This window comes from Eublepharis macularius, chromosome 11, assembly GCF_028583425.1.
Source record: "Eublepharis macularius isolate TG4126 chromosome 11, MPM_Emac_v1.0, whole genome shotgun sequence".
Taxonomy (NCBI): domain Eukaryota; kingdom Metazoa; phylum Chordata; class Lepidosauria; order Squamata; family Eublepharidae; genus Eublepharis; species Eublepharis macularius.
The window spans coordinates 80,164,724-80,186,907 of record NC_072800.1 but is presented as its reverse complement, the minus strand read 5'-3'; the positions used below and the strand labels follow the sequence as shown (position 1 = coordinate 80,186,907).

The window sequence follows — 22,184 nt, the reverse complement described above, 5'->3', positions numbered from 1 at the left end:
TTATGATATGACCATATTCATAAACGTCCCTATTAGAGTGAGAGTATGGCTTGACTGCTAACATTTGGGCCTTAAAGTCACCAAAGTAGATATCAAAAGAATGGCTCAGTGGAAGAATCTCTACCGGCGAGATAGGCCCAGAGAGAAGGTATCACTCTGCAGAATGAAATCTGCAGAATATGTGCATGGTCAGAATGATATCTGCTCTCCTTGTTCAAGAGTGCAGGTTTTTTGTAAAGGGAATAGGGGTATAATAAATTTGGACTAGTTCAGGAGGCTGCTTTAATAAAGGGATAAGGGCTGTCATTTATGGAACTCTTTTACATTTCTTATTTCATGCCTTCTACTGTTTCCATGGTGCAGTTTTCTAACTTTGTAATCCAATCTTAATGTAATGATTATTATGTATCTTATACTATTTCTATCGTATTGCTACATTTTGTAATCCACCTTGGGTCTCAACGAGAAAGGTGGATTATAAATAAATAAATAATGATCTACTTTCTTCCTGGAGATAGTACCAAGAGACAAGCCTTCTTAGCAGCCAAGCATGTTTATATGGCAGCAAGTCATCTTTCAAATACATTTTAAGGCAACAGATGGTCTCAGATCATGGATTTTTTTTATAGGGCAAAATTAGCACTTTGAATTGCATTCAGAGAGAGCCAGAGAAGCCTTTTCAGTACTGTGAAATACATCCCTTCCTATCAGGGCTTTTTTTCTGGGAAAAGAGGTGGTGGAACTCAGTGGGTTGCCCTTGGAGAAAATGGTCACATGGCTGGTGGCCCCGCCCCCTGATCTCCAGACAGAGGGGAGTTTATATTGCCCTCTGCGCCGCTGGAGTGGCGTGGCAGGCGATCTAAACTCCCCTCTGTCTGAGATCAGGGGGCGGGGCCACCAGCCATGTGACCATTTTCAAGAGGTTCCGGAACTCCGTTCCACTGCGTTCCTGCTGAAAAAAAGCCCTGCTTCCTATTATTACTGCTTATCAATCTGACAGCTGCTTTCTGAAGCATGCATGCAGTCTTCATAGGTACCCCACATATAGTGCATTGTAGTCTAACCCAGATGGATAATTGGGACCGGTTAATTTTTTTGTAGGAACTGCTGAAAAAGTTTCATTGCCAAAGATGGCATTTAGGTTATATCTGCAGGGCTGGATTGAATAGCTGTGGACCTAAACTTTAAGGTGAGAGCAACTCTATGCAGAATCACCCAGATAACTTGCTATTATCTGGATTTAGCTTTAGTTTCTACCTCACCACTGACACCAGATTTCTAGTAAGCATTTCACAATTATCTCCGCTGAATTTGATGAAAAGCCAAAACAGAGATATATGTTATCAATATATGGATGACACTCCACTCTAAAACCCTCAACAATATCCTGCAACAGCTTTGTGTAGATGTTAAACAGCCTAGGAGACCATAAGAAATTCCTCGGCATAAATGTCACAGGCAGCAGACCCTTAGCACCATCCTCTTGAAATGACTCTCCAAGAAGGAGAACCACTACTGGAGCACAATATCCCCACTTCCCATCCCAGACAGTTGGGCCAAAAGGCTACTGTGCTCAAAAGCGCTGAAAGTCATTGAGAGGTCCAGCAGAAACAACAGGGGTCATATTCCTGATTCTTTCCTGGTGAAAGTCATCCAGCAGGGCAATCTAGGCAGTTTTTGGTTTCAGAACTGGCTCAGAAGCCAAACTGCAATGGGTCTAGGTAGCCATCTCTATCTATGACATCCTGGCTGTGATCAGGCACTGCACATTCAAGCACTCTTTCCCGCAAAAGAGGATATTTGCAGTTGAAAAATAATTAACACTGTAGGAGTCCAGAGAGGGCTTGTTCAGGTAGTCTTTAATGAAGCATTACCTGTCTCTCATACCCAACTGATCAAGTTGCTAGGGGAAAGGAATTACCCCATACATTTCATCCATTTAGACAAACTATAAACATGTTCAGACTCAGAAACTATCTTCGACTGCTGCTTTGTTCATAAATATCCTAGTGTAGCATGGCAGGATAAAGGTGTCTTTGTTTCTGTCAGCAGAGGGCATCAAAAGCTAGGCTGAAAAGGCTAAACTATATGTTTGTGAAGTCTGTCAAAATTGTGATGCACTGCACAGGGTCTGAGTGTCAGGGAGGTGAAGTTCGTTAAATCTGAAAGCCGAAAAGATGGCAGAAAAAATTAGATCAGGAAAAAAAATAATTCTGCTTGGCTTCTGCCCTCCCCCCATCACCATAGGGATCCCATTTAATTATAATGAAAAAGAAGTGTTTCCAGGCCTCTGATGTTTCTTGCAAGGCAATGGTGACCTTGCATTTAGTATTTTGAAAAAGCAACGAACTAAACATCTACCTTTCAAAAGAATTAAGGAACAGAGTTGCTAAAGTGTCGGGAGGCCAACGACAGCTCCCCAGGTGACCTTGGCCAGTCATGGTTCTTACTCTTCTTGTGGGGATGAAAGAAAGATGGGGAGAATTATGTTGTAGGCTACTTGGCGGGTGGGGGGAGTGGGGTATAAATAAATAAAAACTTTGGCACAGAAGCAAATCTTTCTCATTATGGCTTATTTGAGACTTTGTTTGAACTGAACAGGAGGCATTCCAGACAACATCGTGTCCAGGGGTTATTTTGTAGAAAAAGAGCTGGAGGGACTCATTAGCATAACTCATTAGCATAACTCATTAGCATATGCCACACCTCTTGCCATCGCCGGAAGTGTGTCATTAGTGTAACTGATCTGCATATGCCACACCCCGTGGCATCACCTATTCTGGCTGTTTTGGACCCAATCCTGGCCATTCAGGGCCGAAATTGGGCCCAAAATGGCAAAAAGGGGCTGAAAATGGCTGAAAAGGGGCCCAAAATGGTCAGGATCAGGCTGCTGATAAGCAGGAGAGTGATCCACCACCCATCAGAGGCCTGATCCAGGCCGTTTTGGCCCCAATCCAGGCCAAAACGGGCCCAAAATGGCAGAGAGTCAGGTGGGCGGGGCCACCTGACATGTGACCTCTTTGGGGAACTGCCGGAACGGCGTTCCTGTGCGTTCCGCCTCGAAATGAGCCCTGATCGTGTCAAAATAATACGTTTTGTGTCACTTTTGTTGGTCTTAATAAATGATAAATGACAGGCCAAGGTCTTTAACAACAGATCTGCCCCGATCACAATGCAAATGAGGGATGCTGCTGCAATGGAGAACTCCAAAGTGGGACACAAGCACAGGGTTCTGAGCACTCCTCTTCACTGTTCTTTCCCTGTGGTCCATCAAGCCCTTTGTTATCCATCCCCTACCCACCAGCTAGGCTCTAAGTCCATAAACCTGAGGAGTGTGTGTCTGTAGGGCTGCCAGTCCCCTAGTGGGGGTGGGGGATCCCCTTCACTCAGCCTCCACCGCCTGCCACTACTCACCTTACTAGTGTGGGGGGGGGAGGCACGGGGAACAGGTTCAGGGGTCCAGAGCTAAATAGCCCCGCATGGGGGCCTTCACTTCCTTTGTTGCGCCAGGAATGACATCATTCCTAGCATGACAAAGGAAGGCTCCAAAGCATGAGCGCACATAGTGCATGCGCAAGGTAAGGACTCTGGGGAAGGAACCCCCCAACCCCTCTGTTCCCCGGTTTTAAGGACAGGGGACCTGGCAACCTTAAGTAGGAGAGAGATAGCTGGGGGAGGTTTCTATAACTCTACACTGGCACTTAATGTTTAGATGTTACAAAAACAGGTTTGCTGTATTTAGGAGTTGTGTGGACCTGACATGAGGATTCCACAAAGATAACCCAGCAATTCTGGAAGTGTTGAGAAGCTACAAGGAGACACACTTGCCAGAAGAGCCTTCCTCTTGCCTCTGTGAGTGCAAATGTGAGAGCAAGTGTGATATACAGAACTTTAAAAAAGGGGTTCAAATCTTTGTACTCCCTTGCTCACTGGGTGACTTTGGGCCAGAAACATTCCCTCGGCTTAATCTTTATCACAGGATAAAATGGGGATGGAAAATCTCATGTATACACTTTTTTTGCAGGAAATGTAGTATAAAAATCTAACTAAATAACATCTGTTGTGAATGAAGCCAGTGTAGTGGAATGGCAACTCCCTCCCCTAGGCCTCCAGGGCTTTTGCTTTTTTAAAAAAATCGGAACAAAAATATTGCTATAGAGCTATTGCATTGTAATGATAGGTATAGCCAGTTCTCTGAATTTCCAACTTTCATTCTTTTAAAAAAAGTAAAATTACAAGTTTTTTTTTTAAAAAGTAATCCCACTCAAAAATCCACTTTAAAAGCTCAATCCCATATTGCAAAGAGGACACAAATGGCTTTGTCTGAAAAGGTTAAAAAAAAATCTATTCGCAAAAACTGTTTACAAAAATTGTGTGAAAAAGGCCCAAGTCACAGAATCAGCATTGCTGAGAGAAGGCCATCTAGCAACTGCTTAAAAACCTCCAAAGGAGAGCCCGCCACCTCTCAAGCACACCTGTTCCACTGAGGAACTGTTCTAACCATCAGGAAATGCTGAGTGGTCCCACGGTGCAGTAGAATCATGTGATCTTATACCTCGTAATCCTTTTTCAAGTATCAGAATAGTTTTGGGGGGCTATTTTAATAACAAAAACAACAATTTTCAGTTTGTATATCGCCCTCCTTCAGGACAACTTAACGCCACTCACAGCGGTTTACAAGGGCCGATTCCACACTACCTTAGCTCCCGCTTTTCTTGTGCAATGATTGCTCCATCTGTTATTGCGCGTTCTTCACTTGTTTGTCCACATCACCCTTTGAATAGCGCTTCTCCTGCGCAATCCATTGATCACATCCCCTTTCAAAAAGATGGGTAAAGGGGCGGGAAAAACCCGAACGGCCCCGCGGTTTTTTTTAAAAAGGACAAATTGACGCTATATCGACAAGTAAGCATCCTGGTTCAATGGTATAACGACACCATTAATATAATATATTTTAAAAAATCACCCGAGACACGATGAGCGCTCGGAACATCACAGCCTACATGCTGGTTGAAATCATCCAGGAATGGGTGAGCGGTCACGATCACCTACAGCAGCATCCCACAGCAGAGCTTCATTTTGTCTTTGGAAAATTAACATCTGTGCCTAACTCGTCGGCACAGTCCGTGTCGGGGCGTAACATGAGCCATGATTTCAGTATCATGTGGATGCCCCCCCCCAAATATATAAATTGAATTAACATATGAAATTGTTCCTCTGATATTTGAGGTCTGCCCGCCTTTTTAAAATGAGATTAATATGATGAGATGTCACCATATCGACACGGTACTCTTTTATTTTTTAAAAAAAGGGGTGGGGACAAAGGCAGAGAATTACTCCTTAATTGGGAGGCAGGTCAAGAGAGGCTCGGAATTCAACGGAGGGCAGTTATTTGTCAAAAGATAACCCACGGTGAAAGTGCAATGGGCTGTGGCGACGCCATGCCGAATTAATGACGGCTTCAGAGACGATGCGTGTGAACAGATGAAGGAATGGCGCTGCAGAAGCGAAAAACTGCTGCAAGAACGACGGTAGTGTGGATTCGGCCAAGGTGTGTTATTATTATCCTCACATCAATCACCCTATGAGGTGGGTGGGGCTGAGGGACCTCCGAGGTCCCTTAGCTGGCTTCAAGTGGAGGAGTGGGGAATCAAACCTGGTTGTCCAGATTAGAGTCCTGCCGCTCTTAACTACTACACAAAACTGGCACTTGAAAAGGTAGATGGAGAAAACAAGATTGCATGTTGCCACCATACCACAGCAATGTTTAAACGGCTAAATTCTCCTCTAAAATAACATTGGCAGCCAGAGGTTGGACCCATGACTGCTGTAATGTGTTCATTTGGCTCACAGAGGAAGGAAGACCAGTATGCACCCCCCATAAGCTCCTCAAGAGGGAGGGTGGGATTACAAATATAAATAAAAAGAATATTTGTAGAGATGGTCTGTGCTTTCATTCTTAAAACGTGCCTCCATCCTCTATTTTGATTTGTTGTCTTTCAACTCAAACTTTTTTTTTTTCATTTCCAAGAATCCATCCTTGAACATCACACTGCTGAAAAAAATTCTTGGCTACACAACCATTTCTTTCTAAAAGCATAAAGCATAGTTATTTGCTGCACTATCCAACAAGATACTAAATTATTATGAGATTCTTGAATTGTCTCATCCAGGCCTGATACGTCTGGTTCTTTCTTGATGACCAGGGCTGGGGTTCGGCAAGATCCCATGAAGGAGAGAAGCTTGGAAAAACGAGGAAAAACAAAGCTGGGGAGGGGGGGTACAGGGTCAAACAAAACAAGATAAGGATGGTTCAAAGCCATGATGCCCACTGGGTGTGAGTTCGGCCCAGTAACACACCCTCAACTTGGCCAGCAATGAAAATATTGATAGGCTCTGGTGCTATTTGCCATTTATCTTCATTAATATAGAGAAAGTGGCTTGGATACAGTAGTAACTTCCAGTGATGGAAGGGGTTTTCAAAAGAGGAGCAAAACTTCCCCACATCCCCATATAGGCCCAAGTGTCCCCCCACCAATGCCATTCATGTGAGACAAGAACAGCTTTGGGGGGAGGGCGTACAAAGTCTACAATGGGACAGGAGAATAAGTGAAAGTGACTCCCCCCTTCCATTTGCAAAATAGTAGAGTCCACTAGCACCTCAAAGACTAACCAACTTTATTGTAGTATAAGCTTTCGAGAACCACAACTCTCTTTGTCAGATGCAGAAATTCTCTGCTAGATCCAAGCCACCCTTTAAGCTTGTACGTGGAAGAGAAAATCAGAAGGAGCTAAAGCGAATGTGCATTTTGGCCAACATGAGCATTACAAATCTAACCAAAGCAAGAACAGCTTTGAGTCTCATACGTGAAAAAACTTACAGAAGCACTGTATCCTGGGTTATTACATAAAGGTGATATTTAAAGAAATTTGCTACTTTGTTCTAAGAGGAGCCTTTTGTAACTTGAACTCTACCAGAGTACTGTCAGTATCCTACTTGACATGATGTTTACACACTGACTTCCATCTTATTTTGTTCGAGAGCAAATTCCTGGGATTGAGACGTCAACATAATTCAAAAGCTCTCATCCAGCTTTTTAAACACTGCAGTATAATCTCACTTATTCTGGGAGACCAGTACAGCTAAAGAAGACGCTGCTCCTCTGTAAACTACTTTGTCAAGTGATATCACCACAGTAGCCCCTGTGGAATGGAGGTTAAATAAATGACGTGCACATGTATCATAAATGAGCTCTGCCATGGGGCACTCAGTTTTTTGGCGCTTGTTCATGTGTTTCACTCTTCCACCACGTAAGGCTTCAGAGTCCTCAAAAGAGCGCCAGGCTGCCAGAGACTGCTGTCAAAGTCTAACTTAAAAATGGGAAAGGGCGGGGCAGGGGGGGAGAATGGATAGCATGCCACAGATTATAGGCCAGGAAACTCTTAGAATCCATCTACACATTGTGACTATCTAGGACAGAAGATCCGTCAGTAAGATAAATTCTGTAAGTAATGTCAACACAAGAATCTGTGAGCACAATGTGAGGCTTGCAATGAGCAGGCCGGAGACCCACATCTACTGCCAAACAGTTTCGTGGCCTTTGGACAAATCACCCTCTCTCATCTTTAAAATAGAGATAATGGTGACTACGATACCCAGATGTGAGCAGCGACTGTGCACATACCTTTAAATGCCACAAGGCACCAAAAGACTGTGTATTATGCCCTGATGGAGAAGCAGCACCGTTTTTCGTTGCCACGGAACATTTAGCAAATGCAGCCAATCGAGGTCTTGCATAGGGCAGCAACCTGCTTCCAACCAGAAATTCTCAGGAAGGCCAAAAGCAGGGCAAGATAACAATGTCCCCCACTTTGCCCCCCGGGCAACTGACACCCAGTACCTTCAAACTCGGAGGCCCCCTTTGCTAAGAGTTATTGACAAGGTGGGGGGAATCTCATTCCAGTCCACCAATCCCTGCTTCTCCCCATCTTGCTCCAACACCATGTTCCACCCATCTGGCCTCCCCTGCCCTTCTCTTCTGTCCCTCCCCTTCTTTTCTCTCCAATCCTAGCCAGTGTGTGGAAGAGCAAGAGAAGTCAGAACCAGCTCCAACTTGTTCTCCTCAGGTCCTCAGAGTGGCTGTTGCTACTATGTTTTCATATGCCGCACTGGATTACTACAACTACCACATCCTCTTTTTATTGCAATTCACGGACATCTTTTTCCTTTTCTGCAATGAACTGGATTACTCTTCAAGCCTGGTATATTCCCTGGGTTTGCAGAACCTTGGCTAGTAATTGGATAAGAGACCACCAAAGAAGACCAGGGTCACCATGCAGAGGCAGGCGATGGCAAACCACTTTGTGGTCTCTTGTCTTGAAAACCCGAGCAGGGGCTGTCAAGGCTATGACTTGACAGGACTTGCCACCACCACATATCCATTGGCTACCCATTAGTTACTGGGCTCAATTCAAGGTCATGACTATTATATTCAAAGCCCTTCATGGTCTAGGCCCCTCATATCTGCAAAACCACCTCTCTCCCTATGTTCCGCCAAGGCAGCTGCGTTTGTCTGAATAGGGCCTTCTGCAGATACCACTCTGCAGATGGGCTACGTCAACAACCGCCCATACACCCTTTGTCTCTGTAGTAGCACTCACCTTGTGGAATGGCCTGCCTGAGGAGGTCAGGAAAACGCCCACTCTCCTGACTTTCTGCAAACTATGCAGGACTGAATAATTCAGGAGGGCTTTCTATTCATATTATAGGGCTGGGTCATAAGTAATAGCTCAGAGAGATACCTTGATAAGGGACAGAGACTATAGACTAAGCTACTGGGTACTGTCTGCTGATGTAGATATGTTCCTAGGGGTATATTGTCGAAGGCTTTCACAGCCAGAGAACGATGGTTGTTGTGGATTTTCCGGGCTGTATAGCCGTGGTCTTGGCATTGTAGTTCCTGACGTTTCGCCAGCAGCTGTGGCTGGCATCTTCAGAGGGGTAGCACCAAAAGACAGAGATCCCTCAGTGTCACAGTGACACTACCATATTCTACTGCATTTGTTTTCCCTGAATGTCCTAACTATTGATCATGTTGTATTTTCGCTCAAATGAATGTCCTAGTTTTAATTATATTGTATTCATTGCAATATGTAATCTGTCTTGGATCTTAGTGAGAAATGTGGACTATAAATAAATAATAAAAATAATAAAAAATAATCTTAGTACTAGTTTTGCCTTGTGGTGCATATTTTTTTATCCATGGGGGAGGGGGGGCAGGCACACGTGGCTATTAGATAGAAGGATAAACCTATACATATTGGTAGAAATTTACACAGCCTAAGTCAACATTTACCAGTGATATACTTTATAAAGCCAAAATGAATACAAACTAAATAATTCTAACATGCATTCTGAATTGTAGTAGGTAGAAGAAATATTACCAACATGCAACTTCATCTTGAACTTCTAAGCACTTCTATTTCAGCTTTCTATTTCAGCTTTCTCTTTTCACTGTCTGCTTTGCTTTTATATCTCCCTTCCTCCAAGAAGTTAAGAGTGAAGTATATGATTTTCCTTTCTTTCATTTTTTTATCACAACAACCCTGTAGGTAGACTAGATAAAGAGAATGACTGGCCCAAGATCACCTAGGAAGTTCCAAGGCACAGTGAGAATCTGAACCAAGGTCTCTCCAACTCTTTCCCCAAAACACTGCCTCTGGCTTAAAAAAAAAAACACAATAACATCATTTCTGTCGGGAGCAACCCTTCAAAAACAACAACTCCATTATAGAAGGGTTCTTGGATTGCTACTTCTCAAATTCTTTGTGTTTGGCATCAGCATCCCATGGCAGCCATTTTGTGATGGCACCCACTCTGAGTTCTCAAAATTCCAAAAGTGCCCAGAAGCGCAACAAGAACAGGGATTCTTAGGTTAGATTATTAGTTATTAGGGGGAAAGGCTTCACATTTTATAACGGAGTACCAAATCTTTTGATGTGGCAGAAAGATCCATTACCTTTCTCAGTTTGCATAGATACACCCAATATTTGGCAATATTTAATATCCAATTTGATATGCAATATAATTGGAATTGATACACTGAAAATCCATGTTTTTCAGGTTTCTAATTTTTCTCTTACCTTTGCTGGTAAAAAATGAAGAGAACTATTTAAAACACGGCATTAGCCACTGCTCAACACTAGTTCTCTCTCCGTGGCTTCTGTTGATTCTTCCTTGGAACGTGCAAATGAAGCCAGCCTCAGTTTGTTTGTTAAACAAAAGTAAAATTCCTCTGTAAACATGATCTGAAATATTTAAAGTCACTGGGGCAGCCTTAAACTTAAGCATCTTTAGCAGAGCTACATTTCCTTATGTATATTCAATTTTCTTAAGACACCCTACGGACACCTAAAAAAAGATTAATTTCAAGCCAAGCTTCCTTTTTCCAGTTGATGTCAGGCCAAAAGCAGCATTAGCAACCTAACATACAAATATCCAAAGACAGCAATAAATCTAATTTTTTTTAAAAAAATACATCTGGCAGCACTGATAATTATGCAGATACTGAAAAATGAGTAAATCTTTGGCTCTAATGGATGTGTAATTCATACCAGCAGTAAAGGACAGAAGAATAAATTACTTTCTTAGCTCCACTATTGTGTGCTTGGGTCTATCCCAAAGATGAAGGGCAAAAGACCATACTTGCCTCATTTATGGAAAATATCTGAAAGATGTCACTAAAAAAGTTATTTCCCTTCACACCCATATAGTAAGACGGGTGTGACAGTGAAAAAAAAATAACTTTTTAAAGCAGCATCTTGCACATACACATACATTCCTTTCAGAGCCTTTTCCCACCACTAGATAACCTTCAATGTATTGTTTCAGGTGGTCTGTAGTAGAAGAACAAAATTCAGGTCCAGTATCACCTTACGGACCAACTAGATTACCAGGGTAAAAGATTTTGAGAGTCAGAGCTCCCTTTGCCTGGAAATCTAGTTGGTCTTTAAGGTGCTACTGGACCCAAATCTTGATCTTCAAAATATTGGTTTGGGAGGGAGCAATCCCTGCTGCCTCCTAAGAGCCATCCCGAAAAACGGACAAGTTGAGGACAAAAAGAATCCAACAAAAGAAATGATCTACAAGATCCAGGATAAATTTAGAAAGTACACAGAAAACAATTATCATCTAGGCCCATTTTGATGTGGGACCCAGTGCCCACACAGCCCCTCAAATGAACTGAAAGCAGCCTGGGCCTCCAGAGTCACAATGCTGCAAAACGGCCACTCCTTAAACGGTAAAACAGAACACCCACAGTGCCACCAGGATGAGGTTGTGGGGAAAAATTCTGGGGACCCCCAAAGCAGGCTGTAGCTTCACATTTGAAGTGCGCATCACCATATACAGGGGTTCTCATGAGACTATTTAGTCCAGAGTCCAAAATTACCTAATGAACCTCTACAAGACACAACATCTCCCTTGTAAATAAAAGCAAAAAGGAAGATCTGATGGGGAAACTAGTGCTTAGATGGAACAGAGAACCAATTCATTTCTAATGGGCAAACACTTCCATCTTCTTACGCCTGCAGTCCTTTGTACAGTAACCTAGGAGTAAATCTGGCGAAATTTCCTTCAAGGTGAATAGACATAGGGTCAGGCTGCATATTTGAAAGCACCAAGATATTCCATTTGGATCCAGGCTTTGTAGATCCTACCCATATTCTGAGCCTGAAATTTGCCCTTAATATAAGCTAATCAAATATTTTCATTCGTAAGAGCAATGTGATTGTATCTGCATTTAAAATATGGGTAACCAACCAGCCCCATTAAAGGTACAATTTGCCATTGTCTGAGCCATAGTAGTATCTGTATGCTCTATTAATAGAACTCATTAGGGAGCAGGGGGGTCACAATCCCTCCCTCCACTTTCCTGGCAGTTTCAACAGCCTCCGAAAATGCTCCCTGCTGCATCTCTTCTGTTTCGCTGCAGACAGAAACACGGTCAAGCCAGCTAACGCCACGTTCTGTTTCCAGCTCAAACCTTTTTATTTATTGTTGTTATTTCCTTGATATCTGGTTAGATTACTTTTTTTATAAAGAAAGAGAAGCATTCCAGATTTTCCCTGTCTTCACTGTTCCAAGACATCACATTTTACGTCATATCTTTGGCCTAAAGGGATGTGTCTCTTCAAAAACAAAGTGCTTTGGAAACCTATCGTTAAGGTCTGTATTTTAGAATATCAGAGACCAGAGAAACAAGAATTTGTAAGATATGCACACCTCCCCTCCACTTAAAAGCGCTCCATGGAAATTCTACTTGTGAAGCAACAAAATGGTGGTCAAGACAGGAAAAGACTAACACAGCACAGGGCACGCATGAGGCTACCTTATTCCAAGCCAACCCATTGGTCTACTAGACTACTGTCTGCTGTGACTGGCAGTCACTTTCCAGGGGCTCATGTGGAGATCTTTTACATCACTTCCTACCTGAACCTTTTAATTGAAGATGTCAGGAACTAAAACAGGGACCTTCTGCACATCACTGGGCCACAGCCCCTCCTATCAAGCAGATCCCTTCTGCAACTGATTCAGAAAGGAAGATGGGATAAAAATATCTTCCGTTCATTCTGCCAGCACTTCCCACTATTATGACCCCTGGTTATAATAGTATAGAAAAATGATGTGCTACGATAGGACTGCTGCATAGCCTCTTTCCCACTGATTGTTTAAAACCACACACTGCACACAACGCTCTTCGTTCACTTTACCGAAGTGGCTGGAAATTCATGGCAGCATTTTCTAGGTCCTGTTTCCTTTAGAGGGGAAGATACCAGAGGTTTTAAACACATCTTTGTAAACCTCTCGATAACTTTAACGCAATCACAGGCTGGGCAGGAATTTTAACAGTGCAGTAGTCCTGCAGCAACTGTGGTGGCACAGTGGTCTCGTGCCAGCCTAACACTGAGGAAACTGAGGTTAAAATCCCCAAATCCAGTGTTGGGTGACACTGACCAACTGCTTTCAGCCCAACTCACTTCAAAGGGTTGTTGTGAAGATAAAATGGAGGAGAAGGAAACCATGTACGCCGCCCTTGGAAGAAGAGGGGGATACAGCATAGTGGAGAAGAACCCATGAAAGGCTAGAACAGCAGGACTTAACAGCAGGACTTAACAAGGTATGATTCTGGTGTCAGGAAATGGCTCCAGTGGGGGTACAACGCAAATCTTCCAACAGAAGGCTCAGCCATTCAGCCAGCGTAGAATGAGAAGTTTTCAACCTTCCCCATACCACTCTGTCATTGCAAAGATCTTCCAGATCTGGAGCGGTTCCCATTGCACCCTTCCAATCAACTTTATATAATCCTGGCCAAACAGAGATATCCTTGCCAATTAAAAAAAAAATCCTACTAAGTGTTCTTTTTTAGTTCTGACTCATAGCTTCCACCCCCAACTTAATTCACTGCCACCAGTCTGCTACTCTTTTACATTAGGGGAGATGTATTTAAGCCCTTTGGTGTCTTTATTGTCTGCACTCTGCAAAGACTGAAAGATCGCTTATTTACTCAGAGAGCAGATGGCCTTGGTTCAGGCACAGACTTGTGGAAAATGTCACCCTTCTCTGTTTGCTTTCTGATAGTCTTGCATTTAAAGCCACACTGAAAAAAAAAACATTTTAGAAGTGGTGATAGAAAAGGAAAGCGGGAGGAAACAGTTGCCTCCTTCCAACATTTCCTTCCCCTCCTAAAAGTGTTGTTGATGCTCCATAATGTACCAAATCATTTTTTTTAAAAAACTGTGGCTCACATTTGAAAGAGGGTAATGAGAATGCAAAGGTAATACTCTCAACACTGTGCACGAACCACACTTGTTGGCAGTGCTTGTGCACTCCCGTTTCTGGTTGACTCGCATTCTAATTTGCCTTGTGACCAGAATGTAGGCACCTTGGAAAACTGGAGTTTGTTCTTTCCCCATCTGGTTCTCCAGTTTTCAAGGGTGCTGGTATTTGAATATCAAGGCAAACTGGAGTGTGATCAAACCCCAGTGCTCGATCAGAAGGAGTACGAGAGAAGAAGGCAGTGAGGGTGGCAGCACTGCGAAAAAGCCAGGTTCGGGCACAACGCTGGCAACACCATTTAATTGGTTTTTGTGAGAACTGAATACAGCCCAAGACTGGGAGCCAAACCACAAACTGTACAATGTACCCCCAATGGCCTTTTAAAACACTTCTTCAGGAGATTACTGGGAGTAAAGAAGTGGCAGAGGGGAGGTGGTCAACACACCCACCTCGTAGCTTCTTTGTTCCCAAATGTCTCATACCAAAACAACCTTTTCAGTCTTAAAAAAAAAGAAAAGGTCATCAGGGTTTCATCACACAAACATTACCAGAAGATGCAGTTTGGCTCTAAATGGGGTGAATGAAAGCATCATAGACACAATACACTTTGGGCTCCTGTCACTTTAAAGAGTCACTTTAGATGGCTAGTGCCCATCCGCGCCCATTCCCTGTAGATCTCCTGACACGGCTGGCTGCTTACAGAATATGTCTGTTTTCACCCTCGATGGCATTTAACAACAGAATTCGAGAATGTTGTCCAATGCCATTGAAAAGTAAAAAGTTCAGCCTGTAACGTTCTTAAATTCCACAGTGGAACTGTGATGAAATTGTATCACCTGATCATGTGCAACATTAAATCCCGTTGGATTCAGCAGGGCTGAGGTTGAAAAGACTTAAAATGTGTGTGTGGAGGGCAATACTGGCTGGAACACACATGATCTGTCCTGACAACACAGGCAGCTAATGTATATTCAAGCCACTTCCAAACTCAAGTAGCAATCCTATGCACTTCTCCAGGAATACTGAACATAGCAAGATTTACCTCCAATTAGATGTCTTGGATTGTGCTGGGAGTCTTCATCTTTCCTTCCTTTATAAGGACTGCACCGTTGACATGCTTTCTCTTCCTTCATACAGAAGCTAGGAGAGAGCTCTAACCCACAGCTTCTGTTAATGCAGCCCCATGTGACACACACAAGGACAACATCATGAAGGCTTTGTGTGAGATAAGAACCTTTTCACACAGTACTGTGCTACATTGGTGGCTTCTCGTAGCTCATTCGTGTTCTGGGAAAGGGGGCAATAGAACTCAAGAGTGAAACGAGGGCGCAGTGCATGAAAATGTAATTGGGATGGGGATAAGGGGAGCTCTGATAACCGAGGGTTGTTCTTCCCCTCAAACGTTATTTGAAATATCTGTGAATGTGACATGAAAGGTCCCTTGGCAGATACTTGGATGTGATAACTTTAGGCAAGGGACGGCACAAAGACAATCTTACGCTGTGCCATCGAAGTGTTAATTTATCAAACTCTTTTCATACCGCAGGCTGTCTTCTTACCTTTAAAATCTGCTGTTCTAGCATTCTTTATCATTTCCATGCATCTAATTTCCTCTTCGTGGATCTCCAGCAGAATTCTGCATTCTGGGTGTATACCATTTACCTGTTAAATCAACAAAGGACCTGGTCTTAAAACGTGTATTTTACAGGAAAGGATGCAATCACCAATTATAAAGCCTATTAATTTTGTTTATAGTCTATGTAAAACACTATGACATCTTTATCCCACCTGTCCTCCGGGCAGTGTTTATGGTTCTCTTCTCCTTCCATTGATCTTCGCAACAATGCTGTAATGTAAGTTGTGCTGAGAGTGTGTGACTGGCCCAAAGTCACCCAGTGCCACTCATGGCTGAGTGAGGGATTTGAACGTGTGTTTCGAAAGTCCTAGCCTGATCACTACACAACACTGGTTTCTCAATTACTTCATGCCCAAGATTCCTTTTTGCAATATTTCTTGGTAATAGTTAATCAACTTGGTATTTATTTTCATTTGTTTTAATGGAAAAGCCTTTTCCAAATGTTCCTTTCCTTTTGGCATTTAGAAGCAGCTCATAGAAGGGCAGGGCTGGTTCATGGCATGGGGCCCCACAATGACCAGTGCAGCACTCCTGCTTCTGTGACTCTTGCCTTCCTTGGCTATCCCATACTTTCCTGCTAGCCACCTGGCCATCCTTGTTGGCAGAATGTTTGCACAACATCAGCCATGCAAACGGATTAAAGAGTAACAAAAGTTTGTTTAGGAACTAACATACTTGATAGTAAAGTGGAGAGACAGAGATAGGTGTCTAGCTATCTAGCTGACTAAGAGAGAGAGATTCTGAGAAGAAATTCCAAGGAGAATGATTCCCAAGAGTACCAATCTGGAGATAAGACAAGGAAATCATAGAATCATTGGGTTGGAAGGTACCTCCAGGGTCATCTAGTCCAACCACCTGCACAATGCAGGAAATTCGCAAATACCTCTCCCTCCACACATACCCAGTGACCCTTACTCCATGCCCAGAAGATGGCAAAACACCATCAGGATCCCTAGCCAAACTGGCCTGGGGAAATGGCACTCAATAGAAAGAGAGATGCTGTCCTCACGTTCCTATCTGACTAGCCCTCGCTGCCCCCTGTAGGGTCTTCTTCTCTTTCTCTCTATACACTAGGCATTGCTTCTTCTGTCTGAGGAATGTCATACGAAACATGCAAGTCTTCACCTGCTATGGAAGATAATCATAGCGGATATGCCTTGGGAGAGAATTCCATCATTTTGGCGCAATAACCAAGAAGGCCCCTTCTTAGTTTGTCACCCATCTAGCCTTAGACTAGGGGTCCCCAATCTTCTTGAGCCTGCAGGCAAATTTGGAATTTTGACACAGTGTGGTGGGTGCATAGGGTTGTCAGCTCTGGGTTGTGCAATTTCTGGAGATTCTGAGGGAGGAGCCTGGGGTTAGTGGGGGGTTTAGGAGGGGAGGGGCCTCAGCAGGGTATAACGCCATAGAGTCCACCCTCCAAAGCAGCCATTTTCTCCAGGGGATGGGATCTAAGCGCCTGGAGGTCGGCTGTAATTCTGGGAGGTTATCACCTGGAGGTTGACAAATCTAGCGCTGGTTCACAGAGCTTGTCTGACCTCAGCATGGCTGGTATCAGAGGCCTCATCTCCTGATAGGTTTGCCAGGTCCCCTTAGCCTCCTGGTGGGAGGGGGTGGGACCCGGACCTCTAGGATGTCTTTGCACATGTGCCCTCCCAGTATGGCATGATGACATCACTTCCAGCAGTGACATAATTGCACAGGTCCCAGGAGTGCTCTCAGGCTTCCTGGGAGGGACATCGTCGTGCCATGCTGGGAGTGCACCCTGGAAAGGCAGTTCCCTTTTCCCCTGCTGGCCAGGTGAGGGGAGGGGGAGCCTGAGAGCAGGGGATTGGCAACCCTATGGACACAGCAACAAAATGGCTGCCACAAAATGGCTGCTGCAGGAGACAGAGCTAGCCACAAAATGGCTGCTACATATTAACTTTAGTGAAGATTCTTATGCTGTGGGAAGCAGTGTCTGCCAAAGCAATGTTTTTAAAAATCTGCACAGCCAATCAAACCTCCAATGGCCAATCAGAAGCCCCACTGGGCAAAAGCTGCACCAGGCCCCACCCACTTTCTAAAAATACTTGGTGGGCACCAGGAAAGGTGTCAGTAGGCACAATTGCTCACACAAGAATCACTCTATTTGGTCCTGGATTTTAAAAGACTGCCTTTCTTTTTTGCACAAACTGGGTTTCACATAATTTCTTTCAAACAAAATTAAAGATGTATTTCCTTTCACTGAAGCTCCATTATTCCCTAGAATTCAGAATTATTTGGGAACTTATTACTTAGTGCCAAACTGGTCATGACAGCATCCTTGAGGCCATCATGAAGAAATTGCTGCCATTTAGAGTCATCTTAAAGTGCTGCAAGTGCCTGATTGTGACTAGAGATGGGCACGATCCGCATGACGATTCAAAAAAAACCCACGATAATGGCGATTGCGACTCAGCGGATCGTGATCGGCCATGGCCAACAATCCAGCGATCGGGGGGGGGGGCTGGATCGTGCTCGGATTGGGAAGCCAGACACTCAGGCGCCAGTAATCTATTCCCGGGGCAACGGAGCCAGGGGAATGCCTGAGCTGTGTTTCCCCTCCTTCTGTCGCCCTGGAAACCTGAATGGAAGCCCAGCTTTCCTTGATCAGCAGGGCTTCCTTCCAACCACAGAGCAGCAAAGCAGTCACCAGTTGGGAGAAGACACCCAGGGGAGGGAGGGGGAAGGGGGTGTTCTGTAGCCATGGGCACTCCAATCTCATCCCTGCAAACCCTGATAGGCAGCTCTGACAGCCAAACACATTTGGCCAAACACAAACACAGATGCCGCCGGCATCACCCACCGTTCTTTTCTCACCAGCGCGCTCCTTTTTGGCCTGGCGGGCGAGCACATGGGGGGTGCCACTGGCGAGCAGCCAGACCCCCTGCCCCCTGAGGGGAGGCGGCTCGTCACCGTCTCCCCATGCCCACCGGGCCCGGTGGCCGCCGCCAACACCCACCTTCCCACATAGCTGGGAATAGCAGCGCGCCCCGTTTTGGATTCCACAATCCATGATCCACAGATCGGGAACGGGAGATGATTGGCATGGATCATTTAGTCGGGATCGTCACCGGCGCCTATCCACGATCAGCTGGATCAGCAATTTTTTTGGATCGTGCCCATCTCTAATTGTGACTGGTCCACAGAGATGAAGCTCTCTTAACTCTTGCATGGCTGCTTGGGCAATTGAAGAGGCACGGGGGAGTGGACAAGACTGCCACTTTAAAATGACAGCAGTTGTCCTCATGGTGCCCATGAGGACGCCATCACATTTAGTTTGGCTCTTAGCATGAGAAAAATGCGACGTAATGAAAAATCCCTTTTAATGTGAAAGCTGTGCTCTTCTTATTCATGATCCTTCTGAACTGGAATACCAGACAAGTTCCTCATAACCGCCTTATTCCTCCACAGCGCTGCTTCTTACATCCCAGGTTGCTGACTTTTGAACTGGCCCTGTTCCTGTGGCTTTAGTAACAGGCAAAAGTCCATACTATTATTGTTAAACAGGGACCAGGAGAGCGATGTAGGTGTTCCCCTGTGTTGTATACTAGCTCCTCCCCCACCACAACAGCCACAAGAGGACACCTGTTCTGCAACGGATAGACAACAGTCAGAAAGGTGGGCAAAGACCCCATCACACCAACTCCATGCCAAAGTTACCCTGTCTGCTGCTCCCTCCCCCTTGTTGTCAGGAATGGATTTTCCATGTGTGGGAGATCAGTTGGTTTGCTCTGTTTAATTTCAAGTTCAGTATTTTAAAACTCTGTCTTTCGAAGCCCTGCCTTCTTCTCTTCCCATCTCTCCTCATGGATTCATTGCTTTTCTAGGTCTCATTTCTGGCTTGCTTCGGGAACCCCAGTCCATGAGTGGGATTCAAATATAATAGATTAAACAAAGGAAGAAACAGCAGCCCGGCATTCATAAATATAAGACCAGAGTCATCACTTATTTATTCAGAGCAGTTGTACCTTGCCTTTGTGCCAGTATTCTTGACGTGGAGAAGAGGTGCTGCGAAAAATTTTTATATACAGCGATTTTTGCATGCCAGGCTGCTATTAAAAAATAACACGAGTAGGAAATCTAAAATCCACAAGCGAAAGTACCATCACTAGTATTGTGACCAGATCTTCGAAGTTATCAGCAAGTGCAGAAGCAATTGCTGTTGCTTAAAGCTGGCGAGGGAGTGCATCTTTGCAGTGGCACCCTGAATGAGGATACGGGCCCAAGGACTCGGTCCTTTTCACAGCCATCACACCACTGCTATAGGGCTCTTGTAAACACGGCAGCAATTTGGTCATGTGAACGGGCCCTATTGCACAGGAAATCCAACAAGGTGAGTGGGCTCACAGAAAGGGCTACCCTTCTCCACCATGTGCATTGGACGCAGGTGCTCGATGCTTGGTCCTGCACATATGACGACCTGATTCATACATTTCTTTCTCCTTGGGAAAAAAAATCAGGGGTATGGGCAAAGAACATTAAGAACTGGGTCATTGTGTGTACAGGCATCCATATTATACACATAAGTGGGGCATACGCCTGCTGTGCAGCATTAGCCAGTAGTTTGACCCTTTGCCTGTGAACTATGCTTTCCACCACTGATCTATGGCCCCTTTCCCAAAGATACCTCCTCTTTTTACTCAATTGCTTGGTCTGCTGGAGGATCTGAACCAGAAATCTCTCCCACTCAAAGAATCTTGACCTCTAGATTCACAAGCCTCGCCAAACTTTTGCACAGATACCCTACTAAGAACAAAAAAACCTGGCTGCCACCTGACCTAGATAGCCCAGGTGAACCTGATCTCATCGGATCTCAGAAGCTAAGCAGGGTCAGCCATGGTTAGTAATTGGATGGGAGACCTCCAAGGAAGACCAGGGTTGCAGAGTCAGGCAAGTTAGTCTCTTGCCATGAAAACTCCACTAGGGGTTGCCATAAGCCAGCTGTGACTTGAGGGCACTCTCCACCTTAGGCTACCCTTACTTGGATAGCCCAGGTGAGCCTGATTTCATCAGACCTCAGAAGCTAAGCAGGGTCAGCCTTGGTTAGTAATTGGATGGGAGACCTCCAAGGAAGACCAGGGTTGCAGAGGTAGGCAATGGCAAATCACCTCTGTTAGTCTCTTGCCATGAAAACTCTGCCAGGGGTCGCCATTAGTCAGCTATGACTTGAGGGCACTCTTGACCACCACCTTCAGAAGCCTAACTACATCAAATGCAGTTTCTCAGAGCCCTTTATTGTGCTTCTCTGCTCACAAATTTCCAGTGGGCATTCTGCCTCCTATCTGTATTGCCGATAATAGAAATCATACACCAACACAGATACTGTTATGTGTAGCACCAGTGAACCAAAAATCCCCATGTAATCATTTGCTGGTCTAAAAAATTTCTGTTTTTCCATGTTCAAATGACATGGTTTAAATGTTCTAGAAACAATATATTTGTTAGTAAAGATGGGGGATTTAAAAAGAGATAAATATCAAAGTTGTAACCAAAATGAGAAGATGTGCATGACTCTTTTTCTTAATGTTCCTTGCACATCACATTGTTCTAACAGATGATCTAACTTAACATCTATGCGCTTGCAAGGAAATGGAGGCCCTTAACATGCCAAGGGGTCTCATGCCAGACCCTGATGAGGACATTCACCATCCTGGATGTCGGATGGACAGAGGAGAAAAGATTGTTTCAGTTAAGTAGGGAATACTGATTAGTGATACATACACACAATTAGATGAATTGCAGTTGTTAAGGTTCAAGATTAATAAAAGGCAACTTGGAAAGATTCAACAGGAAGCAATTTGGCAGAAATTCAAAAGTTTTTGACACGCACCATTTACCAAGTTTGGCTAATAATAAATGGTTTCTGACAGGGTGGCAAACAGGCTAAAGATCCTCTTGTATGCCTCCACTGAATCCATGAATTAAACAGCTATTCATTCCATAATTTGCACAAACGACTGTGAAGTACTAAAAGGCCTGATCCTATAGTCTGTTGAGCTGGCAAATAAGGCACACAGAATCCAACCCGCTGCAGTCACGAAACTACTTCAGCAACAAGATGACCTATAATTCTGTGCTGCCATTATGCACGCGGGTATTCTGTATAACAAGACTTGGTAGGGACAATTCATCTGCACAGTCATTTCAACCACTTGGGAACCAGGCAAGACAACAAAGCTGTTGAGTGGGATCACGAGCATGACATTCCCGTCACCCTAACTCTTCGAGGAACACTACCAGCCACTGCTGTCCATAGGACTGAGGTGCTTGTAATGAAGATAAAACCTTTTCAAAAGCTGCTAGTCTGGTCGATAGGTGAAAACCTCCTACAAGTGAGTGGGTGCAGAAGCTTCAGAAAAAATTAACGCCACCACTCAGCGCTTACACAGCACTACCGGCATACAGCATTTCACACGTTATTTTGCTGTAAATATGCGACAGCCCTGTAAGGTGCATTCCAATTGTTATCTCCATTTTGCAGAGACAGGGAGGGGGAGAGAGAGGTTTGTCTGCAAGACTGAGCTACCATCTTAGTTGTTGTGGGTTTTCCGGGCTGTACGGCCGTGGTCTTGGCATTGTAGTTCCTGACATTTCACCAGCAGCTGTGGCTGGCATCTTCAGAGGTGTAGCACCAAAAGACAGAGATCTGCTGCTGGCGAAACGTCAGGAACGACAACGCCAAGACCA

The 22,184-nt window shown here is 44.4% G+C and overlaps 1 protein-coding gene across 1 annotated transcript in view; it reads right to left on the bottom strand.

The window, feature by feature from the left end:
* Positions 1-22,184, bottom strand: part of VIPR2 (vasoactive intestinal peptide receptor 2) — a 71,279-nt gene that overhangs the window by 40,564 nt on the left and 8,531 nt on the right. Inside the window, exon 2 of the mRNA XM_054992143.1 lies at positions 15,397-15,499. Coding sequence (XP_054848118.1) covers positions 15,397-15,499 — 103 coding nt within the window. The remainder of the gene's footprint in view (positions 1-15,396; positions 15,500-22,184) is intronic.